The sequence below is a fragment of the Panthera leo genome, chromosome B3, assembly GCF_018350215.1.
Source record: "Panthera leo isolate Ple1 chromosome B3, P.leo_Ple1_pat1.1, whole genome shotgun sequence".
In the NCBI taxonomy this organism is placed as follows: domain Eukaryota; kingdom Metazoa; phylum Chordata; class Mammalia; order Carnivora; family Felidae; genus Panthera; species Panthera leo.
Genome location: NC_056684.1, coordinates 68,914,027 through 68,941,176, shown reverse-complemented (window position 1 = coordinate 68,941,176; position 27,150 = coordinate 68,914,027). Strand labels below are relative to the sequence as shown.

The 27,150-nt window shown below is 44.4% G+C and overlaps 1 protein-coding gene across 1 annotated transcript in view; it reads right to left on the bottom strand.

Annotated features, from left to right (window-relative positions):
- The window catches only part of RYR3 (ryanodine receptor 3), a 526,048-nt gene that overhangs the window by 66,000 nt on the left and 432,898 nt on the right, over positions 1-27,150 (bottom strand). Inside the window, exons 61-67 of the mRNA XM_042942518.1 lie at positions 24,155-24,204; positions 23,503-23,563; positions 20,562-20,800; positions 18,848-18,929; positions 11,122-11,252; positions 4,042-4,362; positions 1,488-1,728 (exon numbers count right to left, since the gene is read on the bottom strand). Coding sequence (XP_042798452.1) covers positions 1,488-1,728; positions 4,042-4,362; positions 11,122-11,252; positions 18,848-18,929; positions 20,562-20,800; positions 23,503-23,563; positions 24,155-24,204 — 1,125 coding nt within the window. The remainder of the gene's footprint in view (positions 1-1,487; positions 1,729-4,041; positions 4,363-11,121; positions 11,253-18,847; positions 18,930-20,561; positions 20,801-23,502; positions 23,564-24,154; positions 24,205-27,150) is intronic.

The window sequence follows — 27,150 nt, the reverse complement described above, 5'->3', positions numbered from 1 at the left end:
TCTTTGACCCTCCTTTCTTCTCTCATTCCCAATTTGGAAGTCCTAAGGGCTCTAACTTCAAAATAGACTCAGAATCTGCCATCTTCTATCAACCTTTATTGCTACAACCCTGGCTCCAACCATCAAACTTTTTTTATTGTGGTAAAATACAAAATTTGCCATTAGTGACATTTAGTACATTCATAAGGTTGGGCAGCCACTATCATTATCTAGTTTCTGAACATTTTCAGGACTCCAAAAGGAAACCCCAATCCCATTAAGCAGGTGCTTCCTGGTCCCCCCTCCCCCCAGGACCTGGCAACCAGTAGCTGGCTCTGTCTCTAAGGATCCCCCATCAGCTCTTGACTGGATCATTGTGAACCTCCCAACTGGTCTCCTCATCCCCCTATTTGCCTCTATGCTGTGCTCAAAAAGTGAATCTGATCACATCACAGAGTAGCTTAAAGCATCCACCAACTTCCCTTCTCAGAATAAAAGCCAGAGTCTTCACAGTGGCCTCTAAGGGCCTACACTCTTGGCCCCATATTGCTTTTCTGACCTCTCTTCCCTTCCTCCCTACTCCTTACTCTCCTCCACCCCAACATACTCCTTCCTCAGGACTTACTCCACATGTTCCCTCTTCCTAGGAATATAACCCTTCTCAGACCTGCATGGTTTCCCACTTCATCTCTTTGCTCAAGTATTGCTTTCTCAGTAACAGTATATCTATCTATCCATCCATCCATCCATCCATCCTCTGTTTAAAATGTTTATTTATTTTGAGAACGAGCAAGAGAGAACACATCAGTGAGCAGGGGAGGAGCAGAGAGGGAGAGAGAGAATCCCAAGCAGGCTCCATGCTGTCAGTGCAGAGCCTGACGTGGGGCTTGATCCCAGGAACTGTGAGATCATGACCTGAGCTGAAATCAAGAGGTGGATGCTTAACTGACTGAGCTACCCAAGTGCCCCAGTAACATTCTATTTAAAACTGTGACTCCACCCACCTGGGGCACTCTTAATTCTCCTTAACCTTGCTTTGTAGAATTTACTTATCTAAGTAAAGTATATCATTAAGTATGTAAGTACTTATTTTGTTTATTGTCTGTGTGCCTTACTTTCCTACCACAATGAAAGCCCTTAGGCCAGACATCTTTGTTTTGTTCACTCTTGTCTGCCAATGCCTAGAACAGCACCTGACATACAGTAATATCTGTTGAATGAATATGTGACAGAACAGCGGAGGGGAAGAAGTGAGTTACTTCTGCCCCAATCTGACCAATTCCTTCTTAGCTACAGTAGCATGTGAGGATGGAAGGGGTGGCCATGTCATTGACCATATGGAGTCGCTGCCCAAGGAAAGCGCAATCCAGAGGTCCTACACCCGGAATTTTCTCTTGGAGGGGCTGGGGTGGGTGGGGGTAGGAGCCGTGACTCCCTCTCTCATCTGTAACACAACCCCACACCACCTTTCTACTCTGTGGACAGGCTGCCCCAGGTCTCCCACATACCTGTTGTTGTCCACGTAGCGGATGAGCATGGGGTAGAAGGCGTAGAGGTCTCTGCAGAGGACTGCAAACTCATCCAGGATGAGGAGCTCCGCCTCCTGAGTGTCTCCTTTGGTGTCGGCCTTCAGCTGCTCCTCCTCCTGCACAGTCTTCACAGCCTTTTTCTTCAGGTTCTCCAGAGTTGGGATGAAGTGGCTTTTCAGCAGGTCCGGCCTGGCTTTGCTGATGATTGGCTGGGCATACACTGTGTTTGCAAACAAAAAGCCTCCCCCTCATTTCACACATTACAACAATTAATAAAAGGAAAGAGGTGATCCTGAAAGGTGAGGCTGTGACAATCCATCAACTCAAGATAGCCCCTGACTCTTGTTCCCTTCCTTAGTGGCCCGCTTGCTCTCAGGAAGCCACAGGTGGGGAATGGAGCCACAGGACAAGGTCCCTATTCCTGTTCTGCTTGTCCAGGCCACAGGGAGCCCCTGCCACCCTTGACCTTCTCAGGCATGCCTGCTGTTTGCCACACCTCTTAGCTCCTTATCATAGTCTTAGCACATTCATCCTGGTTTGGGCTTACTAACAATATTACCAATTCCTTGAATGGAGCCTTTTCCCCCTAATAACCAGCTCTGTGCTGAGCCAAAAGTAGGCACTCAGTGCTATGCTTTCTGGTTATTTTATAGAAGAAACTCCTGTTAAAAATATATTAACCCACCCACAGTTCTCACTCTCCAATGTTTGAAAACTGCCAACTCTCTGCCTGGGGGGCTCCTCTGGGTCCTGAGGAAGCTAGATCAACTAATTATCTGGTATAATGAATGGAGGGAGAGGTTGGGGTGGCCACCAGAAGTCAAAGAGCAGATACAGTAATCAGTGGAACTTGGGACTGTGATTCTGGGCCTCTTAAAGAGCAAGATAAAACTTATGTGTCGTACCCTTTTCCTTAAATGGAATATCCTCTTGGTCCAATTCATTATAAAGATCAGAATCAGAGTAATTATAAAAGAAATAAGTGAAATAAAATTAATAAGAGTCAAGAATCAATGCCAATGTGCATGGTGTACGTTTTGTGCATTTCAAGGTTTCTTTAGCTTGGGGCATTTCAACCGGAAATAACCTACATTCTGGCACTTTTTCTTTTAAATCTGCCTTATTTTTCACTTTCACAAAAATGATCATTACAGAAAAAGGAGACGAAGGCAGCTTTTGCTGAGATGCATCAACCGAGAAGCTGAAACTCAGCGCTTTGAGAGCCATTCACATTCTATACGTTGCCCTGCCCGGAGGGTTACTTCTGCTTTGGACCCGTAATCAGAATGGCTATTCCAGATGTGGGTGAGATGGGGTTACAACTTAAAATCACTTTTTTTTTGGTGCCAGCAATTAAGTGGCCTGAGATATGGATACCCCTGTGGAGTAACAAGTCAAGTTCAACTGCCACCAGCACCCCTTGTGCTGTGACATCTTTCCTCTCTGCACCTCTAGGGAGCTGAAGGAGCCTGTCCTTCCGCCTGCTTCTGTCCCTGAATTGCTCATGAATTACAAATTAGAGCTTCTCAACAAATTGCCTTGGGGTTGACAATGCTCTTGGGCTAATGGGTCAGAAAGGAACCTCAACTTTATTTACTTATATTGTTCACAGAACCCTGCACCATCTAGTAGCTATGGGCACCTATAATATTGATAATTCCAGTCTCGGTTCATTTCAGAGACAGGAAGGGGGTAGGAACTTTTCTTCCTTGGTCTTGCAGAGGAATACCTTCTCATTTGCCTGGGAAGATAAATATCTAAGGTTGGGTTAATAGCTCCCTTTGGCCCAGTCACTGTGTCTCCTGATCCAGGGGATGGCATGGGTGAAAATGCCACCATGGAGCTGTCTACACTGTAGGTTGATGAAAGGCATTGGCTTCCCCTTGGCTTCTGTCTCCTCAGACTTTGCTTTGACAAGAGGACACTAAATATTCATGGTTTCCTGACTGTGGGAAGTATGGTTATTCATTTTCCAAGCCTTTCCTTTTTTTTTTTGAGCTTGCTTTAGGAACAGAAAATCAGCTAACAAAATTCATTAAAAGCCTATTGCATGCAAGCAGTTCTAGGGGGACACAGATATAATAAACAAAAATCCCAAAGTGATGCTGCTGTGAAGCTAAATTAGAGAGTGTCTTAGAAAGCATAACGTGAAATACAAATGCTAGCAATCTGAGTACAGCTCAGATGGGAGTGAGTTTTCTACATGTACAAAACACACAGAATCACTTACCAGGAAAATATCCACAATTATTACTGTAAGAGCAAACGGGAGTCTTAAGTACCAAAAGCAAATAAAGCAATGAACATCTGAGTCAGGCAGAGTGTATCGAGAAGGGCTTCCTGGAGATTCGAGGGACTTGGCTTAGGTGAGGAGTGGGCAAGAGGCATTTCCTCAAGGAAGCTCTCCAGGGGAAAACCTTTTTACTGTTAAATAGCTAAGATGGGGAGGGAGACTAGTTTAAAGATGGACTAAGATGAAAAGAAAACACAGGCACCCTGGCCTTGTGCTGGGGAAAAGAGGCATTTGTGGTACCTGCGATGCGCTTCATCCAGGATGCCTCGTCGATGCCCAGGTTGTTGTTGATGATTTTCAGAATGTTTCCCAGGATGACACTGAGGTGTTCAGAGGTGACCTTGGTACACCAGGGCCCCGTGCTGGGGGGCAGGTGCTCTGGCCCCCGCTCCCACCAGTAGGACAGGTAGTTGCACAGCATGGGCAAGATCACCTCGATGACGTGGGGCATCTCCGTGTACCGGGCCCCTGACTCGGCCAGGTCGCTGATTTCCTTCATCAGGCCTTCCAGCTGAGGGATGTCAGGACACATCTCTTCCACTGTGTCTGGCATCCCCAGAACTGACCAAGAGGGTACAGGAAGAATACAGGGACAGTAATTCAAAAGCACAAATAATGCAAACTTCCCTGTCTTCCCCACCCTTCCTTTGGTCTTGAGACATTAAGTTTCCACCCTCGAGCTCCAGATGAGTGAGCACTGGATATGGGGGAGTTTCTGTCCTCAGGTGTTTGTGTAAAGATGGTGGCCTCCAGAGGCTGGATTATCTTCCCAGATGCCATACTCAGGATAGAACACTTCAACTTAATGCCAAAGGAGCATCACAGACAGATGAGGGACATTTCCTAAGACTTCTCTGAGATAAAGCCAGTCTCTTGACATCTCCCTCTCTGCCCTACTGCATGCATAGCACAAAAGACAATACTAGAAGGAGAAAAGCAACTAATCTGTGTTTAGTTGAAAACATGTAGAGTTCAGTCATCTGGATCTCTGTACTGGTTAGAAAAGGAAAAGAAACCCCTCTCATCAAATATTCCTTCAGCTGGACCAGAGATAACATTACCTTCCATAGGTTGAAATTTGGTGGTGGTGGTGGGGGAGATTGTATTTGAATTAATTTCTGCATTTCCAACAGAAGTTATTGATGACCTGTGCCAAGACTTCCTGTCATGCTTAAACCTTTTTGTTTCTGAAGGCTTCTATGTGAGGAAGAGTGATTAAGCCCCACCTTTTCCTCACACTGAAGACTGAGGTCACTTCACTGAATGCGGACAGACAGGATGATGTGGCAACAGATGGAGTTCAATGTGAAATTGAGGAAGGCTGTCAGATACAAGAATCAAAAACAGAAGCAGCCAGGGGATATCCATCCTGTTCTACAGGGCAGACAAGGAGAGACTGGAAGCATCCTGAGGTTCTTAAAGGGTGAGAAGATTAGCAGGGACTCTGAAAGCAGAGCAAGCCCACAGCTCTGTCTCCTCCCCTGCCCCCCATCTGCCTACTTCACCTGGACCCAGGACACACATCCTATGCAGACTCCACCCACAAGCCAAACTTCTCACACTGCGGCCAAAGCATCAGGCACCACAGGGGCGAGGGAATCTGAGAAGCCACAGGAAAACTGGGAGCACTTTTCTGGAACATCAGTCCCACTAGATGAGTCGAGGAAATTATTTTTGATGCTTGGAGAAAAATGCGACGTTCTCATGAATTTCAAAGGACAAAGTGGAAGACTTCAAATAAAGTCTTATCTTTTGTGAATTGAGTTATGCCTGCAGGCCCTTTGCCATTGCGGTTACTGCTGGTGGAAGTCTCCCTTCTCTATCATTTAGGTATATAGGAACTGAAGGGTTAATGAGTAAGAGAAGTCAGACAAATTCTGTGGCCTTTAGAAATACTGGTCAGTTGAAAGGAACCGTTTTGATTTCTTCCTTGATTGTACTTTTCGGAGCAGAGATATAGGACAATGCTGGCCATCGTTGGAGACACTAAATCTGCACCTGAGACAAGTGAGTCTATTGGATGCATGGACTGTTGCAAAGCAAATGATACGCAGGAGCCTCCCTGCTATGGAGGAGGCCCCATGAGTTCCTAGCACTCTTTGCTTAGTGACGACTTTTTGCTGCTATCACTGTGGCTAAACATCTCTCTTCCTTGAAAGTCCTAAGGGGACCAATGTCCTTTAAAATCCAGACAATTCTGGGCCCCTGGGTGGCTCAGTGGTTAAGCCTCTGACTCTTGATTTTGGCTCAGGTCATGGTCCCATGGTTCCTGGGATGGAGCCTGGGGTCGGGCTGTGTGCTGACAGTGCAGAGCCGGCTTGGGATCCTCTCTCTGCCTCTCTCTCTGCCTCTCTCTCCCCCACTTGCACTTGCCTGCTCGCTCTCTCAAAATAAATAAATAAATAATTAAAAAAATTAAAAAAAAAATCCAGACACTTCAAAAGGATTAGTAGCATGAGAGCCAGAGAATGTGACACTCCTGTGATTTGCAAGGGAAGGGAATTATAAGGGTCAGACATGGCTTACTGCCAGTGGTGGTCATGTGCAGAGAAGAAGTCTAGTCTGTGGACACTGCAGCAGAACAGCCACCAGGGGCGACATCAACATGGGGGTCTGGAGGAGCCTCACAAAGTAATTTTACACATACAAGAAGTTAGAGACCGGGAAGTCAAGTTGTAATTTTACATACACAAAAAGTTAGAGACCGGGAAGTCAAGCTTTTTATCTTGAAACTCTGCACGTAGAACAGTGCCAACTGCCACAGATGCAAGTGAAGTTTACAACTATTGGCCGTAACATTATAATTAAGGCAGCTCAGGGTTTGTGTTTAAATGTCACACAGACAATACATCACCATGGACACTTTCTTCCCCTACCTAAGAAAAGAGTTGCTTGAGGGTGCTGCACTGGCATCATTATAATGACCTTTAAAAGTTATTTATATGTAATTGGCCCTTGAGTGAAAGAAACGTTTCTGACTCAGATGGTGTTTTATACTCCTAATGCCACATAACAAACCCAAAGAATGAACGCTGCTGAAAAACAGCCTCGGCTCGGTCCTATTAGAATCAGACACAAGGGGTGCCTGGGTGGCTCAGTTGGCCAAGTGTCCGACTGACTCTTGGTTTTGGCTCAGGTCATGACCTCACGGTTTGTGAGTTCAAGCCCACATTGGGTTCCGTGCCGACAGCCTGGAGCATGCTTGGGATTCTCCGTCTTCCTCTCTCTCTGCCCCTCCCAACCCACACCGTCTTTGTCTCTCTCAAAATGAATAAATAAACTTAGGAAAAAAAGAATCAGGCACGAGACTGTTGGAGTTATCATTAGAATATACTTCCCTTTCATCTCTAGATCAGTGGTTCTCAAAGTGGGATTGTCCCACCAGCAGCATCTGGAAACTTGTCAGTCCCGATCTCCTGAGTTAGAAACTTTAGGGGTAGCATCCAGCAATCTTTGTTTTACTAAGCATTCTGAGTTAGCTTCTCAAGTCAGATTTTCTCCACCAGGCAGCTCTTTCATAAGGCGGCATGGGAGAGCACCACCTCTTTGTGTAAACAGACATCTCACACGGGACCTGGGCCACCGCTCTCTCTGGACGACTGCTCCAATAAGGGCATGGAAATAAACTGGCTGGTGACTAGGGTATCTTGTTTGATAATCTGATTAATGGACCACTGCCGCCCATAACCAAAGGTTTATCTAACTTTGAATACCTAGAAGATACTAGTATTCACCTTTTCTAGGCCTATCTTAATTTCTGGATGAATCAGAAAATGCTCCAGGGTCTTACAGAAGAGTTACTAATATGAGGAAGTGCTGGCAAAACACCAACTGTCCATCAATAGAGATGTCCCATTGACTGAAGCCTTGAAAAATCAGCTCATATTTCTAAACCAAAGGCTCACATCGTTTGTCACCCTATACATTCCTCCCCCACCTTGGTCCCTCGGGGCCACTCACTTTGTATAATGAATGAAGTCTGCTTTCTTAGGGTCCATCAAGCCTTCAGTCATTCTCTCGCTCCAGGCTAACCTGATTATCCCAGAATACATATTCATGTATGCTCTACTTTTCAAGAGCCGCACTGGTCAGCATTCCCTCTGTTGATTAACTGAATGATGGAAAACATGGACTCAGGGGACTGGGACACATCCCACAGTGTGTCACTGATGGATGAAAAACTGTGTCATCTCTAATCACACCCTTCTCTCTTTTTCTCCCTGTGGAGTATGCAATGATTTATATTTATTTTTTATTTATGGATATGTCTTACTAAATAAAGGTCAAGTATTTAAAATAAGAAGGAACAGGTTTCTAATTGCCCTTGAGAAGAACAACGGGACAGAGTCATTCCCTTGCTTACCAGAGCCCATTCAGGGTTTCCCCCATCTTTGTCAAGTTCTGATTTTACCCTCTACTGTACGTCTATGAGCTGAAGAGCGGAGAAGGCCTATTTCCCGAGGCATAGCTCTACACCCTGGTCAAACAGAGACACAGGACTTCCTGAATCACAGTTGGGGCAGATCAAACACCTAGCACTCTCATGAGTGGGCCCATATCCCTTTGGAGCCGGGGAGGAACACTTTACCTGGCACCTGCCTAGAGGTCCTGAGGAAGAGAGTTTGGAGAGTAAGCATTCATGTTACACTCCTTTGTCACTCTCTTCTCTGCATGTAAGAATACAGAGTACTAAGCCACAGTGGCTTTATTCCCACTTGTTCTTGATACTTCAGATAAAAGAAGCACAGAAGGTCACAGCTCTTTCTCAACATTACCAAAGCCTGCTTAGTGGTTGAGCTCCTATGTTAGTTGCAAGATGTGACTCATTTGGTATCAGCAGAGGGTGGAGAAAAACAAGGTTAGAGATCTATTTTTGCTAGTCTTAGAAAGGGGAAAAAGGGTAAGGTGAGGCTGAGAGGGTTGGGAAATTAGAGATTTCACATGAGACTTTGGCAAGCTGAAGCATCTGGGCAAGGTTTTCTCTTGACTCAATCTGGAAACACTCCTCTCCCCTGTATTCTAGCTCAGGACCAGAACTTTATTAAGTGGCCTTGTCTAAACTGGCCTGGTTGTCATTTCTGGGGACGATGTGCTTCTTTTATCTGAAGTATCAAGAACAAGTGGGAATAAAGCCACTGTGGCTTAGTACTCTGTATTCTTACATGCAGAGAAGAGAGTGACAAAGGAGTGTAACATGAATGCTTACTCTCCAAACTCTCTTCCTCAGGATCTCATATCAGTTTGAAAAGGGGGCTTGACTATGATGAATTGCTACACAGTTTAGTCATCTACTGATACTGTAAATCAATATTTTAAGAAAATATTGGTTCTTAATAAGATAGGCTCTGGTCTGAAATGGCTATGTTTTTTTCTTCAGCAATATTGATTAGGACCATAGGTGTGGTAATTTTTGCTTCATGTTACATCAAATTATCATAGTTCTTTCTAGTTGGAGTCCAAGTTTCATTCAAGCTCCCTTGGAGTTCCTTTGTTCTATTCCACTGACTTCTAGTAGGATCACAGTTCATCCATATATGAGGACTCTCGATCCTAACTCCCCAGCAGCAGGTGTATAACCTGCCTTGGATTCCAGTTTCAGGGTGTTTTAGAATATGGGGGGGTGGGAGGTGGGGAACTTTTTCTGTAAAGGGCCGGATAGTAAATATCTGCAAGCCAGACAGTTTTTTCCACTATGAGTTAACTCTGCGCCTATGGTTGAACTGAAGCAGAATGTGCCACTCAAAAATATGCCTCTTTGGCGTAAGGATTGTTTGGGCTGATTTTTTTTAAGAATCTACAAACACAGGAAGAAGCTCTGAAAAGAGAGAAGTTATCCTTGTGTAAGAGAAATCTAAATTTTATAAAGGAAATTTACATTAGAATGGGGGCGTGTACCAGGAAGTGAGCTATTTACCAGAGATCACCTTTTCATCTGAGAGACTCAACTACAGGGCAGGGCACACGTTTACCAAATGTTTCTACTTTTTCCCTTTCTATGAATTGTCTTCCTCCTTTTGAACTCCCAGAGCCCTATCCCTTTCCTTAGCTCTGAATGGGGTGTCTATAATTCTCAATTGTTTGGCTGCATTTGGAGTCTCATGTCTTTGTGGGGCTCCTGTAAGTACTCGTATGTATATAATTAATTTTTTTTCTGTTAATCTCTGTTTTATGGGTGGGGGCCTCAGCCAAGAACAATTAACAGTAGAGTGAAAATGGGGTGCCTGGGTGGCTTAGTTGCTTGAGCATTCGACTTGGGCTCAGGTTGTGATCTCACAGTTTGTGGGTTCAAGTCCTGCGTCAGGCTCTGTGCTGACAGCTCAGCGCCTGGAGCCTGCTTCAGATTCTGTGTGTCCCTCTCTCTCTGCCCCTCCACCACTCATGCTCTGTCTTGCTCACAAATAAACATTAAAAAAATTTTTTTAATAAAGAATAGAGGGGCACCTGGGTGGCTGGGTCGGTTGAGCATGCAACTTCGGCTCAGGTCATGATCTCACTGCTCATGAGTTTGACCACCACATGCGGCTTTGTGCTGACAGCTCAGAACCTGTGTTTCCCTTTCACTCTGCCCACCCCCTCTCGTGTTCTGTCTCTCTCAAAAATAAACATTAAAAAAAAAAAAAAAAAAGAATAGAGAAAAAATTATTTTCCTCTCCCCCACATGGTGCTAAAGTGGCCACAGACAGTATGTAAATGAGGTGTGAGCATGTCCCATTAAAACACTATTTACAACAATAGGCAGCAGGGCCAGATTAGGCCCATAGCCATAGTTTGCCTACTGCTGTTCTAGAACTTAGTGTGTCAGTATTCCCGTTAATTTCTCTTTCTTGTACAATCTCAATCCCCTCTGGTGTTTTTCTATGATTTTCTATGATGATAGATAGCATGGGGTCATCCTCTTTAGAAACACAGCCTCTCCCTGGACTTGGAAAGTATAATTAGGTTACTAGTGCACATATGCTTCTTCTGATGAGGATCTGGAGAGGAACCGTGATAAAGTGGTCATATCCCCAGGTGCAGAAGGGCACTTGAGACCCAGGGTAGACTAGAAAGCCTAAGGTTTTAGGATGGAAGGGATTTAGAATCCAACCACATTGTATGGAAGAGGAAGCCAAAGTCCAGCGTACTTTGTTATACGTACTTGCCCAAGCCCATTTTTCTAGTAAGATGGAGACATGCCACATGTCTTTGACCTCCTCTCTCCTCTCAGACCACATAACCCCAAAGTTCTACAAGGCTGCTGTTCCCTGCCTGGGTGGCCTTCCTTCTTGGATGCTCTCCTCTCAACATATGGATTGATGACCCCTGAGGGATGATACTTACTAGACCTCTCTCTGGGGGTTTTGGTGTTGAAGACTGAGAGTGGATTGTAGCGGTTAAGAGTGGGCTCCAAGAATGCCACCGGTATGGCAGCTGCCAGTGAGGCCAGACATTCTCCAAGGGCAGGACGTTGCCTGGAAACAAAGAAGTCCATTTAGAAGTGGTACCACCATATGCTGGCCCCATGCACTGTGGGCCAGGCCCCTTTCCCAAGATGTCTCATAGATTACTCTACTGGACATCCTTGGGTCCTGGGGTCAGCAAGATTACATACACTTTTCCCTCCCCATCTTTCTCTGGACACTGATCAATGGCATAGTCTCACCACCTGGAAACTGGTTCTTAAGTGGCTGAGGCAATATAATAACACACTATGTAGCTTTGTTCTTCTCTCCCAGCATTTCTGAGACCAAGTTTTGCAGGCATCCAAGCTGAATTTGATCCTCTCTTTGTACTCAGAATGTTTTGAAATCATCTGTGTAAGTTCTCTTTGTCTATTCCCTGCTTTGGATGGAGCCAGTGTCCAGCAGAAGGAACAGTAGACAATGGGCCAAAAGCAACAATAAGACACAAAAGAAAAACCTGCTTTGCAAGAGAAACGTCAGATCCTAAAGCTCATTGCTTGATTTAGAGGAGAGACCTCTAATACCTGTTCCTTCTCACAAATACTCTATACAAATATGTGAGGGTCCACCATGTATAAAGCTCTGGGTCTCAAGTCTTTCTGTGAAACAAGCACCCAAACAAAAAGTGCTTAGGATTCCTTGTTCAGATTTCTAGTTCTCCAACTGAAAGAACTTGCCCTTGCCTGCCTGCTAACCAAGTCTGCAAGCCTAAGTGATGAGAACTAGCCACTGGCTGGTCAAAGCAGGGCTGGTACTGAGATAGTGCTTCCCTTTCCCAGGCCTGGGCTTAGTCTTGGAGTTGTCCTGGCTAGCCTTGCAGGTCCTGCTAGTGAGACAATACAGTTACAGTGCTGTCTTGAAGGGTCCTGTATGGGCACAGACACCTGTTGCTTTCTAATGAATGAGAGACCAGGACCATCTGTTTTTTAGTCGTCAGTATCTTCTGTCAATTACTGGCATTGGATGACAGTCAGACTACAAACCTGTTATGTGAGTTACACATGTGATGTCAGTTCCCAAATAAGGAGAAAATTTGAAATATTTCTTCAAACAAAGTAATACTATGAGTCCTTTGTTAGACCATGACACAGATAATTAGTGGGAGATGCAGACAATAGGTCTTTAATTAAGGATTGGATGGGGCTTACAGTGCTCCAACGTATCTTGTTTGCCTTCCTTTGCATCTGACCAAAGTGAGCGCTGATGCTGTGTATATGAAGCCCACTAGCAGAATCCCTGGGAGCTGAAGTTATCCATCTGTATCTTGGGGGAGGTTCTAGAACCATCATGGGGGAAAACTGTCAGCTAGAGAGGGTGCACTTGGAGTCAGGGGCAAATGCTAACCCCGCACTATTGCAGTTCTGTGGAAACAGAAAGGCATTCAGCTCAGGGTTCCCTTCAGCTCCCCAACAAAACCAGAATCGAAGGCCATGTTAATTGCCCTTGACTGTGATAACAGCCGACAATTCCAACAGCACCAAGAAGCCAGAATGTCAAAAGTGTAGGCTCTCCGGATGAGTACAACAAGCATTTACTATGGGGTGGGGGATGGTTAGGGAAACCATTGCTCACTGAGGAGTAAGCCACATAGTTTGAACCTTAACCTTTGTCTTCCAGATAGTGAAAGTCCTTCTCCTTAGAACCTAAAGCAATGTGATAAAATAACATATATTTATGGTCTGATTATTAGAATTAGGACCAACTAATTAAAGCAGAGAAAGAGACCCACTTGAATTGGATTATTGGATTAAAAATGTGATCTTAATTGTTCATAAAAAAAATAACTTGTCATGGCTATCTGGGGTACAGTCAGAGTCTGCAAGGGGCAAGCGTGAGGGGCCAAGAACTGCCTAGATGCAATGGGGAACCTGTTGGACTGGAGGGAGAAGGGAAGAGAGAGAGGAGGGGGAGGGTGGGTGAGTGAAGGGGAGAAAGCAGTCTTGGAACCCACCCTCCAACTTCCATCAAGTTACCAAACTTAGGGAAAAAAGTCATCTTTTGATTAACTTAAAAGACAATATATGTGGTTTTAATCCTTGTCTTCTACCTTCTTCTTAGGCTCAGCTTTTAGGGGATTACCTGACAGCTTGCTTATTAGCTCCGAAGTGTTTGAGCAGGTAACTTTAAAGTCAGCCTCCCGCAAGCAAGCAAGAATGTCCTCAGTCAGGCAATCACTTTAGGTGATGGCACAGACTTATCCTTTTGCTGGAGGTCCGACTGTGAAATGCCCCCATCCAGGGCCGCTCTGGAGACAGAACAGCAGCCCTCAGACAGAACAGGTCCTCTGTGTCCTGTGTCTGGAGCTGCGAGGCTCCAGTGGGAGGCCACAACCCTGCTGAAAGGGGAGGGAGTGAGAACTGGGCTTCTCTGTGGGGCGCTTCGCTTCACTTCTGAGCAAGCCTCAGGCCAGTCCTCTTCCCTCAGCCTGCACTCCCTCTCACTACCACTTCTTCCCCCATTATTTCTCTTCTTTGCTGAGCTCAAGATGGTGGACAGGCCCAAGAAGAAGGGCATCATTTTACCTTCAGGCTTCAATGACCAGCACCCTGAGTGATAACTGAGGGGAGCGAGGGCCTGGGTATATCAACTATGAGGATATGCAAGTGGTGGCCGTTCTTTTCAATTAAAAGCCTCACTGTTTCTACCAACCACAGTGGCCACTGAGGAGAAATACTCGATTTCCTCAGTCTTGCCTTTCGAGGAGGAGGAGGAGGACATAAGGTGACAAACCATGAAGGTGAAAGAAACACCACAGGGAGAGCGGTGATGAAAGAAAATCTGGGCGAGCATCAGGATGACAAGGGGTAAAGTCGAATCTGAGCACAAAGTCTACTTGGCCCAGCAAGATGAACCTCGGAAAACAGCTGGTCCTCAGCTGCCCCGGTGATAACTTGACCCATCATTCTTCTCTTTTCTCTTTCTCTCATCAAAAAAGTCCTGATCTCACAAAAATAGATTTCTAGAAAGTTAGCCTGTTGGCAAAGGAACCCTTGGGGCAAAAGACAGTTTTCCAGTGTTGTGCTGCCTCGGGGACATGCATTCCCTGTGTTCTCTGATATTAATTACTGACAAGCCTGAGCCTCAACAAGGCTCACAACAGGGCATTTTCTAGTCTAGGGCACACAATGATGCTAATTAGCCATTCAGCTAACAGGGAGGATAAACACCAGGTCTCCTGTGTCAGCTGTTAAAAGTTCTGTAAACGTAAAGCCCAGAAGTTGGCCAATTAATGCTGCAGGCTTTGAAATAACAGAGTGAATGACCTTGGTCCCCAGACTCCTAGAGGGACTGAGCAAAGTCCTGCTGTTATAATGCTTCTCTAGTCATTAGTGCCCCCCCCCCACCCAGGGGGAAGGGTGGGTATGGACCAAGCAGAGCAAGAGCTATGGAAGCATCTACAGAGCAACCAAAGGGTATACTTGAAGAATTTGTTCACTGGATATGGAACCTACTTTCCCTTTCCCCTTCAGTTCTTACTGCCCAGTACAGTATTTTTCATATAGAACTTGGTCAATGGTGTCAGATTAAACAGAGCGCAATTTGTATTTCAATGTTCGTTACTTTCTAATTTGTTAAGTTGCAGGCTCTCCTCGTCAATCTCTTGATTTTATTTTCCATGGGTCCAGATCTTGCCTCTCAAATGTCTATTGTTAGGGATCCAGGCAGAGCCACAGTTATCACGGTAATAAGAATTATGCCTTGCACATATCTGGAGCTTTACAGTTTCGAAAGTTCCTTCGTGTATGTTCCCAAGGGTGCTAAGGAGAGGAAATGATATGTAGCAGAGGGACAGAACATGGAGGCAGGCCACAGTTCTAGAACAGCAATACTAGTCTCCTCAGAGGTTTAGGGAAGGTGTTCAGTGTTTGGTCAGAACCAACTGGTCAAATGGGGAAGGGCAGGAAGGAAAAAATCTCTCTCAAGTGTGAAGGGAAAAAACACAGTTTTCATTTGAAATAAAATGGAGATGCGATGCTTAAATTGATTTCCAAGTTTCCTTTCTTGACCAACCCCCCTCCAATGTTCTGTGATTAGTCAAAGTATCTCCACATCAAAGAAGGCAAATATTCTCCACAGTTAAAAGCAGAAGAGCCTTGGCCCTTTGCTGAAAATTTGTTGAAGACGGCTTGTCAGTGACCTCATATTGTCTCAATTAGAAACTATTCGAAAAGAAAGGTCTCTATTGTGTTTCAATGCCTTTTTCCTCTTTACAATCAAACTATCACTGAGGTGCCTAGAATCTTCCATCCACAATGTACACTCAAGCTATAGCTGGAAACCAAATATTTAATGGTTCCCTTGCAACCCTGCCACGTTCATTAGCCAAGGAAACTTCAGCAAAAGGTGGCAGAGAAATGGGAAGAAATCTGAATCCACGCTGAGATTAGAAAATGTGTGATTAACGTCAAGTCACAAAGTAGGGACCAAATCAGGTGAGGACACTGAAACTGAAACATACTTTCTGGACTAACAACAGAGTATAGAAGTCTCTGGAAGTAAATATGGGGATTCTGAGGAGTCCAGAATATGAACTTGTGCTTGAAACAATTAGGATTAAGGGGTTGAGCAAGCCCTGGGACACCTGCTGGGTGTGTTGGGCCAGGTTCGTACTGCAGAGTGATGCAGGGCAGAGTAGGAAAGAAGTGTGTACATGCCACTTGCCATTCCTGTGACCTGGGCTCCTAGCCTGGAAAAGCCACTGGCGGGGAAGTAGAGTGGAAGAGTGAGAAGTAACCTGTTCTGTAGCTGCTGACCCAAGTCTGCTACTGTACATAGTAGGTGTTATACATTAAATGACTACACAAAAGTCCTATGTCTACAGGATGCACTAAAAATTTTACCTGTGACCTGTGCGTGTACGTGTGTATTAGGGGAGGTGGTCTGGGGTAAGAAAAACAGTAGACTTTTACCTTTATATACTCAGTACTGTTCGATTTTTTTTAACAAGTATGTCTTACTTTCACAATATAAGAAAGTAAATAACAGTCATTCGTAGTGATGGCATCACAACTCTAGGATTTTAAATGTTCAATTCCTCAGCTGCTCTGCTGAGAGGAAGGGGGTCCACTTTCATCTAGGGTCTTCCTCTAGAAATGGCTTCTACTAACATGGAGTATAAAAGTCCGGCACCGATATTCACAATGCTGGAGCCAGCAGATATGCAGTAAGACTGTAACAGATCAAGTATAAAACATCATGAAAAGCAGCCTTTTTCTGGCCTGACATTTCAGAGTTGACTTTTTGCAAGAGAATAATGCATAAGCTTTTCAAAAAGGTGTACCAAGAAACATGAATGCAGACAGATGTATGTATGCACACACATATCATTGGAGAGAGTAAGAAAAAGTATTGAGAAAATATTTACAAATCCTCAACACAAGAAATTAAGGATACCTTCCTTAAGGTGAAATTCAGTATTAAGTGTATTTTTTTATTCTCTTGTTAATGAGATATAAAATACAGTTAAAAGTTTTGTCTTCCTAGGTCTTATTCCTAACTAACAAAACTATGCATGTCTTCTCTAAATCCATAAGGAAAGCTACGTAACTGGGGATGAAAATCATAATGAAAATAAGTGGTTGTTAGTTCTTCAATTAATTTCTTGAACTCTGGACTCTATTTGAAAGCTGTGATCTTAGGGCACCTGGGTAGCTCGGTCGGTTGAGCGTCCAAATACAGCTCAGGTCATGATCTCACGGTTTGTGGGTTTAAGCCCCACGTTGGGCTCTGTGCTGAAACCTCGGAGCCTGCTTCGGATTCTGTGTCTTTCTCTCTCTCTCTCTCTCTCTCTCTCTCTCTCTCTCTCTCTGTTCCACCCCCCACTCATGCTCTCTCAAGAATGAATAAACATTAAAAAAAAATTAAAAAAAAAAAGAAAGCTGTGATTATGAAGATAGACATTTCTTCAACATTTTTTTTTTTTTTTGTCACTAGTGCATGATGTGACAGAGCATGTTTGAAAGGAAAAAAGTCTTCTAAGGATAAGACTAAGTCGAGAATTTGGTTAATACTGTGTTGATGCTTCTAATCTCCGTGGATTGAAACGGAACAACACAACACGGAGCATTTAATGCTAAAAACCAGGGGGTCACCAAAGGCCTCCACTGCTCTGGGCATATTTGGGCAAGCAAAGCTGGAACCCCAGCATCTCTGCAGATCAGCTTGTTCAAGATTTCTGAATAGCATTTCTGCTACCAAAATGTGCCCTTGTTTAAAAGTATAGCTAATCTGGCAGCCGTGAACAGTAAAGGTCCACGGTTGTATCACAGAGAAACTCATTCAACACGAAAGTAACAGCCTCCTGTCCCTTGAGCTTTTCTGCAAGCTTTAACCACAGGAACTCTGGAAGCTATTTGGAAGCTGTGAGTATGAAGAAAGAGACATTTCTTCAATGTTTTTTGGTCACTAGCACATGATTTAGCTTGGCTATACACTATTGCGTCTCCAGTCACATACACTGACTAGCTATCTGTTACAAAAAAAAAAAAAAACCCAAAACCAAAAACAAACAGAATTCAACTGAGTAAATCTGAAGATCTCCTTGGCTTAAGTGAATCATCCTAGCTAGCAACATCCTAGCTAGCAAGTGCTGGGGGGTGCTTGGAGGAGATGGTACAAAATGGAGAGTTTTTATAAGAAGGAAGAAGGATGGGACAACAAAGTTAGAAGCAAAAAAAAAAAAAAAAGACTGTTCCAGGCTAGAAACTTTCCCTTAAGGGGAAGAGAAGGGGTCTTACCACACAGTTTACCTCATCTTCCTTTAGGGTATGGAGAGGGCCCCTGTGACTGATTACCTCATTGGCACCTATCAGAAATTCCTGACTTACAAAAGGGTGGCAAGAGAGGTTTAAACCCCTCTCTTGGTACACCCTGGAATGCTGAGCTGCCTAAGAAAACTGTACGCAGGGGTGAAGACAGTAAAGGCACAAACAATGCACGCTACTGATGAGCTGTGGCAGAGTATTTCAGAGCCAGAGGACTGAAAACAGCATATGCGTCTCGAACTCGGGTGGATAACCCTAACTACCAAAGTAGAACAAATTGAGGCTTGTCAGTCATAACAAATTGCCAAGAGGCTGTGGACACATACCTTACCTCCTGGCCTCCATAGTAGAGGGCGGACCCTACCTGACCGTAGGCGGTCTAAGGACACTCCATGTATTCTGTTATTTAAAAGCAAAACTGTAAGGATCTTTCTCATTTATAGATGAATAAACTGAATAATCAAAAAAGAAAAAAAAAAAAAAGAAAAAAAGAAACTCCTGACTTACAAGTTAAGATATATATTTCTGTGGGACGTTGAAATTGCAATTAGGTTAGGCAGTAAGCCCTTTTTGGTGCTTTGGCTTGGCCCAATTAATACCAATTTTGGCCTGTGGTTCTCTTTTTTAACAAATCTTCACAGAGGTCATAAATCTCAAAAGCCTTCCCATGTTTCTTAATATAGCCATAAACACTGAATGGCCTGGGCTCAAAATCTCCATCCTGTTTCAGTGAGCATTTTGACTTTGCCGTATTAAAAAGATGTTACTAAGGGTTTCAAGCCCGTAAGTAACATTTTTCTAAGCCCTGAAATGTGTCATCCTCTTCTGTTCACTAATTACCTTTCAACGTAGATGTTCTTTCCGGTCCCAAGGGAGTAGAGGCTGCAGAGTATGTGGTAGCATGAAATCTGCACATCACCTACTGAAAAGAACAAACACGAGCAGTCACTTCTAGGCTTCAGTCCCAGCTCTTCACCTCCAGCACATGGAAAGGGTCCACCAACAGAAAGAATGTGCTGGCATCACCCAAGAGCTAAAGCACATGCACGTGTGCCCCCCACCCCCGGCCCTCGCCCCCCCCCCCAACAGATGATAGAGCCCTTTCTACCAAATGGTAGCTACTGAACAGAGAGAGAACCCACTGACAGGAAGAACACCCTCCAATGAGCCATCCCACTTCCTTTGGGGACTTTTGATATGAATCACACTGCTTCCAGGGAAAGAAATCATTTGACCAAGGAGATCCACAAGGGTTTTTTTTTTCCCCAAAAGAGGAGGACACTATGGTTAAATTTTACACATAACAATATTTCCTTTCTTGGAAAGGAAGAATGCAAGAAGTCTGAAGTTTGAATGAGCCTTTTGTCAATTTCCTAGGAAGGTAGGCAGAACATCCTGACCTCTTTAGAGACAGAGCAACGTTTCTCATGTCCACCTGCGTAAGTTCTCTGACGGACATTTTTCACAAAACGGTTCAATCACATCACGATTTCGCCAGGTTTCCTGAGGGAAGGGTATGTTCCACTTAGGAATCCACAGAATTTAATCTATAGGCTACATGCTCCTTTAACGCCTGGAACTCATAATAAGGCAGGGATTAAATGAACACAATGAGAACTAATTTAATTTAAAATTTTCAACAAGTAAATGCATTGTTTCCATGATGTGAAATAATGAGTTTGGATGTTCCCCTATTCCTTTGCCCTCCTCCATGGAAATAACTGATTTTTAGTTGTTCAGGGATATAGAAGTCATAGCCTTGGCTATGGACAACTGTTTAAATTGAATTAAATCATGCGCCAACATTTAAAGTGTGAAACTGAAGCTCGGTGGCAGAGTATTTGCACTAAGGGGCTATATGTGGTACTAAATGCAAACTGAAATAAAACCAACCGACTATGGTCTCTTCTGAAGGCTCAGATAATGAAATGTTAGCAGCTTTCCTTTGCTCCTGGTATCCAATGAATAAATTAGGGCTTCTTAACAGGAAATTTGGTATCTGAAAAACCCTGGGAGCAAACCTATATCCCCTACTGGATTACTCAGATAACCTTTTCAAATTAAGTGGGAACACAACAGCTGACAGCTAAGCTAGTGGGTGGAAAATTCTGGTCCTCAATAACAGTGGAAAAAGATGAAATATTATATACTCAAATTGGGGGATTTCTGCCCCTGTAAGTACCTATTACTCCATTTTTAAACCTAAGAAGGAGAAAGTATGGAATAATTATCTCTATTCCACTTTCTTTTTTTTTTTTTTGAAGATTATTTATTTTGAGAGATACAGAAAGAGAGCGAACGAGCATGTGCGCAAGTGGGGAGAGGCAGAGAGAGGAGAGACACCCAAGCAGAGCAGAGTCCAATGCAGGGCTCAAACCCACAAACTGTGAGATCATGACATGCACTGAAATCAAGAGCTGAACGCTTAACCGACTGAGCCATCCTGGCGCCCCTCGATTCCGCTTTTAAGGTTAATTCAAGCAAATGAGTCACACACCCTTTTTATCTGGAGCCATATGCATATAAATCCACAATAGATGGCAATCTGACTTACAGAGTAAATCCACCCCGAACTGATGCTGAGCAACATGCTCAAAGATGGACGTCAGGATGGGGAGCAGAGCCACCGTGGTATAGTTAATATTCTGAGACACGCCTTTAATCTGTGTTCTGGAATGCGTAAACTTCCCGAGCTTCAGATTTTCCGAAGTCTTCTCTAAGTCTTCCGCCGCATTTTCAAAGAAAGCTCGTAACCCAGCCTTCACCAGCTCTGAGCCTGACTTCATGACAGTCCTGTAAGCAAACGATGTTCAAAACCAAAAGCACAATCCTAACCTCTGGCCGACCCCCTTCTTGAAACGGGTGACTTGTAGTTTAACCTGGGCAGACATTTGACACCCTAGTCACCTGACTGACATGGAGTCAGGGGAAGAGGAGAGAGCAGTTAGCATCCAGGAAGCAAGCTGGGTCACACAATCCCAAAGGGGGCTAGCAACTGGACAGTGTTGTCTGTTGGAGGGAGTTGGCACTCGACTCTTCAGGAAGATGTGGAGAGTTTAGAAAGAAACCGATTTTGGTCACTTGCTATTAATAGAATGTCCCAGCAGGCTATATTCCTCTGTAAGTTTCTAATTGTAAGGAAGGAGAGGTGAGTTTTTCTTACAGTTCACTATGGGATGAGTAACTTCTTTAAGGAAAGAAATATTGGCTCTCCCATGATGCAGGACCTCTCAGAACAAAGAAATAACTCAGCTTAAGCTTACGTTTCTATTAGCTAGCAGGGATGTCCTAGCTTGGAGAAGGACATTTTTTGTTTCCCACACAACAAAAGTTTATTGAAAAATAAAGTTCCCCCTAGTTTTCTCTACAACTGTGGAAAACAAAGCAGTGTTCTCTATGCTGGTACAGTGCACTTGGACAGCGACACCTTATTTGTAGAATCCTGCACTACGTCACCCCAGAAGCGAACAGGAGAAAATGGTTGTACCAGGAGCTGTTTGGGGACACAGACGCAAATGGCCATTAGCTTAAGGACGTCAAGGTTATGACAGCAACTACAGTAGAAAGGGTGTCACCATCTCCTTTGGCATCGATTATCCTGCTCCTGTCCTGTTAATACTTGGGCATGACAGTGAGCAAAATGCTTCCCAATTTTTCAGAGGGAGAGAGACAGAGCATGAGTGGGGGACAGGCAGAGAGAGAGAGAGAGGGAGACACAGAATCTGAAGCAAGCTCCAGGCTCTGAGCTGTCAGCACAGAGTCCGACATGGGACCTGAACCTACAACTGTGAGATCATAACCTAAGTTGGATGCTTAAGCGACTGAGCCACCCAGGTGCCCCTCCGTATTTCAGCATCTTATTCACAAGATTATGACAGGCTTGCTTCAAGGACAGATGCTTTTTATCTCCAGAATTTTCAAGATCATCATCTGTCCTAGCCCCCTGCTCCCCCACCGCTAACCAGAAAAAGAAGAAGAAAGAAATGAGGTAAGTGAGGCTTGCTCCTGGACTGTAAGGATTAACGAGCTATCTTTCTAACTTTCTAGTCTTGGGTTTTTGTCAGGAATGATTATCAAACACGCTGACCTGCATTGAGAAAAAGGGGGGGGGGTACTCTCCCAAAGGCAGTCCACATGCTTCTGGAAATTAAGATTCCTCATCTCAGGTGCACAGAATTTGAGTCCCCTGGGGTGCCTTGGTCTGATCTGCAAACTTGCACTGTCCTAATACCTCCATGTTTGTTTCTAGGGTTTAGACCCCTAAAATCTCTTTTAATTATGCTTAACGTTTTTTTTTTAATTTTTTTAACGTTTTATTTATTTTTGAGACAGAGAGAGACAGAGCATGAATGGGGGAGGGTCAGAGAGAGAGGGAGACACAGAATCTGAAACAGGCTCTAGGCTCTGAGCTGTCAGCCCAGAGCCCAATGCGGGGCTCGAACTCACGGACTGCGAGATCATGACCTGAGCCGAATTCGGACGCCCAACCGACTGAGCTACCCAGGCGCCCCAGCTTAACGTTTTTTTGATAACCAGTCTTAGTTTGTAGTAGATTTTCATCTTGTGGCCACTCTCTTAGTTGGTTTCTCTCTTCCTCATATCGTTTTGGGAAGTGCGTCATCCTCCCAACTTTGACAAGGGCTCTACTCAAAGAGTGTGTTCAAGAAAGTTCCCTGTCTTTCCCACTACTTCTCGTTTTCATCTCATCAGATCATTTATGTTTAAAAAATTTTTTTAATGTTTTACTTTTGAGAGAGAGACAGAGCATGAGCGGGGGAGGGGCAGAGAGAGGGAGACACAGAATCGGAAGCAGGCTCCAGCCTCCATGCTGTCAGTACAGAGCCCGACATGGGGCTCGAACTCACAGACTGAGATCATGACCTGAGCCCAAGTCAGATGCTTAACCGACTGAGCCACCCAGACGCCGCTAGATCATTTATGTTTATATTACCAGAACTTAACATGTACGTTTGTTAAAATTTCCTTTCCCTTTCAGCCATCTTTCCTGCAAGACCCTCAGGTCATGGGTTTAAACCTGTCTTTGCCTCTGATCTTTTTATCACACATCCCCTGCATTCCCCTGCTTGGCTGCTTTGGATTCAGAATGTTATGGTTCCCTTCTCCCAGGATGCTTGTGGCCTCACCACCTATCAGGCAGCTCTTCCCTTTTTGTGGATAATGAGGTATAAAGTGGCACTTTGCTATATTATATACTTTATCTTCTGAAAGATGAACTTCTCAGGAAGAGAAGACAAGAATTGATCAAATGCTCAGCTTTCAGCGTGCGGTACACACCCTGACAGTGGCCCTCCATCATGTGAACTGAAAGATGGAGAGTGCTAATGTCAGGTGAAGATTCATCTCTTCCCTGTCTCCCCTCCCTCTCCCCAGCTCCTGCAGAGCTGTGGCACATCTCCTCTTCTGTACAATAAGTGAGAAGAGAGGGTCACAGAGGGAGTCTTGAGAAACTACTGGAAAAAACTGGGCAGACTTACCTTGTGTCAAGTGTCTGAGCTAAGATGTGAAGACAGCTCACCATTGTAGTAGAATCACTTCCTAGAACAAAAAAATATCACTGGTGACTCCCCAAACCCTTCAGCCTGTCTTTTTTTTAATGTTTATTTATTTTGGGGGAGAGCGTAAGCAGGAGAGGGGCAGAGGATCCAAAGCGGGCTCTGTGCTGACAGCAGTGAGCCCGATGCACCGCTCGAAATCACGAGCCATGAGATCATGACCTGAGCCAAAGTCAGACGCTCAACCTACTGAGCTACACAGGTGCCCCCAGCCTATCTTTTAAATGCAATCTTCTCATATGCACCAACCACATCCCGGCATAATTAACCATCAACACTAAGAGTGCCAGACCTATGTGCTGGGACAATGCATTTATCTTTGACCTGACACATACACTGTTTGATGGATGTTAGAGGCAGAGCTTAAAACATTCATCAGTGTGGAAAATTTGAGCTGTTGTAGGGGTAGAGAGGTCATTTATCATACTTCAGATCAATTTTCTATGGCAAATTTAGGTGACACCTTAGTCCTAAGGCTCAGGTTGTCTGTAGGCACCAGAAATAAAGGCAAAATGCAAGTGAAGGATAATTACAGGGAGGAGTGAGGCTTTGAGAAATACTCCTCTTCACTTACCAAAGAGGGAAATCCTGTGTCGGACAAGAGCAGCGAGTTTGCAGAACAGGCTGAAGCAGAAAAGAAGGCGAGTAGGAAAGGCACAGAAATCCAAGGTCTTACTCGTACCCTCCCTACCCCAGGCCCCCACACTTTAAAACAAAGAGCACAGAATGACCCTTGAGCAAGATGCACTGTGTTCCTCTCAAAGGATCCTCTGGACCACATTAGAAAAACATATGCTTTCCAGTTCCATCCATGTTGCTGCAAATGGCCAGATTTCATTCTTTCTCGTTGCCAAATAGTATTCCATTGTACATGTAAACCACATCTTCTTTATCCATTTGTCAGTTGATGGACATTTAGGCTCTTTCCATAATTTGGCTATTGTTGAAAGTGCTGCTATAAACATTGGGGTAAAAGTGCCCCTGTGCATCAGCACTCCTGTATCCTTTGGGTAAATTCCTAGCAGTGCTATTGGTGGATCATAGGGTAGAGTGTTATGCTAAGTGAAATAAGTCAGGCAGAAAAAGACAGATACCATGTATTTTCACTCATATGTGGGTCCTGAGAAGCTCAACAGAAGACCATGGGGGAGGGGAAGGGGGAAAAAAGTTACAGGGAGGGAAGGAGGCAAACCATAAGAGACTCTAAAATACAGAGAACAAACTGAGGATTGATGGGGGGTGGGGGAGAGGGAAAAGTGGGTGATGGGAATTGAGGAGGGCACTTGTTGGGATGAGCACTGGGTGTTGTATGGAAACCAATTTGACAATAAATTATATATAAAAAAAAGAAAAATGTATGCTTCCCACTGTCTTGTGGGACAGTCATGAAGGCACCTTGGAGGCAGCCCCCACCCCAAAGAAAATAATCTGCAACAACTAGAGTATTTTGCAGTAACAAGGTTACTGCCAACAACCTCTTGCTATACAGTCCCATGTGCTGAAACATCCATTTGTAGGACATCCAGGAGTAAATGAGGGTTCTGAAAGGGATCATGCTTTTCCCACTGTTGCAATGGATTGCAAACCATTTTGCAGCCTTCTCTGGGGGTGTGAGGCTTTAGTTGGGAGGTGGGGAAGAAGGTGGGAACAGAAGAAAATTAATGGTTCAGGCACAGGGGGATATGATGTTGAATAAAAACATTTTAGGATATTGCTTTCCTGTGTCATTTCCTATCAGTCTGTGGGCCTGACCGAGTAGCTGTCCTCACTGTGCCCCGGGAAGTTAGGAAAGCCCATCTGCTATGCTTTTGTGCTTTCTGACCCTACTCCACCCTTTCACCCATCTTTTCTACCCCAGAACCCCTTGGAGGTCCAGCTGTATCTTATCATTTTACTTTCCATGGTATCTAGCAGAGAGCCCTGTGCAGTTAGAAAAGAGCTCCATAAACGTATGTGAATGTGCCATGGATGGACCCTTGCCCACTACAGCCATAATTTGGCCTGAACTGCCAGTAGTTCTTGGGGAGAGAATGCTCAGAACTCTGACACTATGTGACAGTGGCACAGCTAGACAAGAACTTTGTAGTCCCTTGAGAAAGCAGTCCTTCCTGGTGGAACAGAAAAGGGAAGTTAGCATAAAAACACCTGATACAGGCCAAGGGCTTCCAAGGCGAGATTGAGCTGAAGTCCTTCCCAACCTCTCACTCATAGCTTGTCACGGGCTCTCTGACCCACAACAGGGGCAGAAGTCTTTTCGGGGACAGCTCAAACTGAGAAGAAACACATCCTGAGTGTTGGTGGAGATCAAAACTTGCTCGCCTTTATGTACTGAAGTGCTGAATCACGTATGTTCACTAACCGGAATTTAAATAAAAACTTAAAAAAAAAAAATAACACAGACTTGCTCACTTTTAAGTGGCTTTCAATTAATGCCCTGAGTCTACTGGGCTGTTGACTAGAAAATCGCAGCCAAAGTTGCCCTGTGGTTAGTCATCTGTTTTTGCAGTGGGAATAATTTGGAAACCCTGGCCTAGTGCTTCAGAGAACTCAGAGTAAGTTAATAGAAATCTGACAGACTGCTAATACGAAATTAAATAACGGACTGCTTTTTTGTGTTTCTCATCGTGTGTACTTGTTTAAAAAAAAAGTTTATTTTTGAGAGAGAGAGAGAGAGAGAGAGAGAGAGAGAGAGAGAGAGAGAGAAGAGAGAGAGGGAGAGCCAGAGATTCCGAAGCAGGCTCCATGCTGTCAGTACAGATGTGGGGCTCGATCTCACCAACCATGAGATAATGACCTGAGCTGAAATCAAGAGCCTGATGCTTAATAGACAGAGACACCCAAGTGCCCCTCACTGTGTCCACTTAAAAATAAATTTAATGTTTATTTTTGAGAGAGAGAGAGAGAGGGCACATGTGTGCAAGAGAGGGAGAGGCAGAGAGAGAGAGGGAAACAGAGAATCCCAAGCAGACTCTGTGTGGACAGCAGAAAGCCTGACCCGAGGTTCAAACTCAGGAACCATCAGATCATGATCTGAGCTGAAACTAAGTGCCGGGCACTCAACTGACTGAGCCATTCAGGCACCCCTCATTGTGCCCATTTAAAAAAAAATTTAATGTTTATTTATTTTTGAGAGAGAGAGAGAGAGAGAGAGAGAGAGAGAGAGAGGCAGGCAGACACAGAATCTGAAGGAGGCTCCAGGCTCTGAGCTGGCAGCATAGAGCCCAGCATGGGGCTCACACACACAAACTGTGAGATCATGACCTGAGTCGAAGGCTGATGCTTAAGCACCTGAGCCACCCAGGCTCCCCTCATTGTGTCCATTTTTAAAAGACATGCATTTGATAAAAAAAAAAAAAAAAAAAAAAATCATGGAGTTGGGGGAGGGGGATAGCCTGGAGGAACATGAGTTCCGTGGCTCTACTCTGACTAGCTGGGCTGTCCTGGTGAAGCCACTTAGCTGCTCTGGGTATCACTTTTCTCACCTGTAAGTAGACAGGTATCACAAGATCCTCTTTTTAGAATTAGAATTAGGGGCTGATAAACTCAGATATTTCTGGTGAAAAGCTTCAA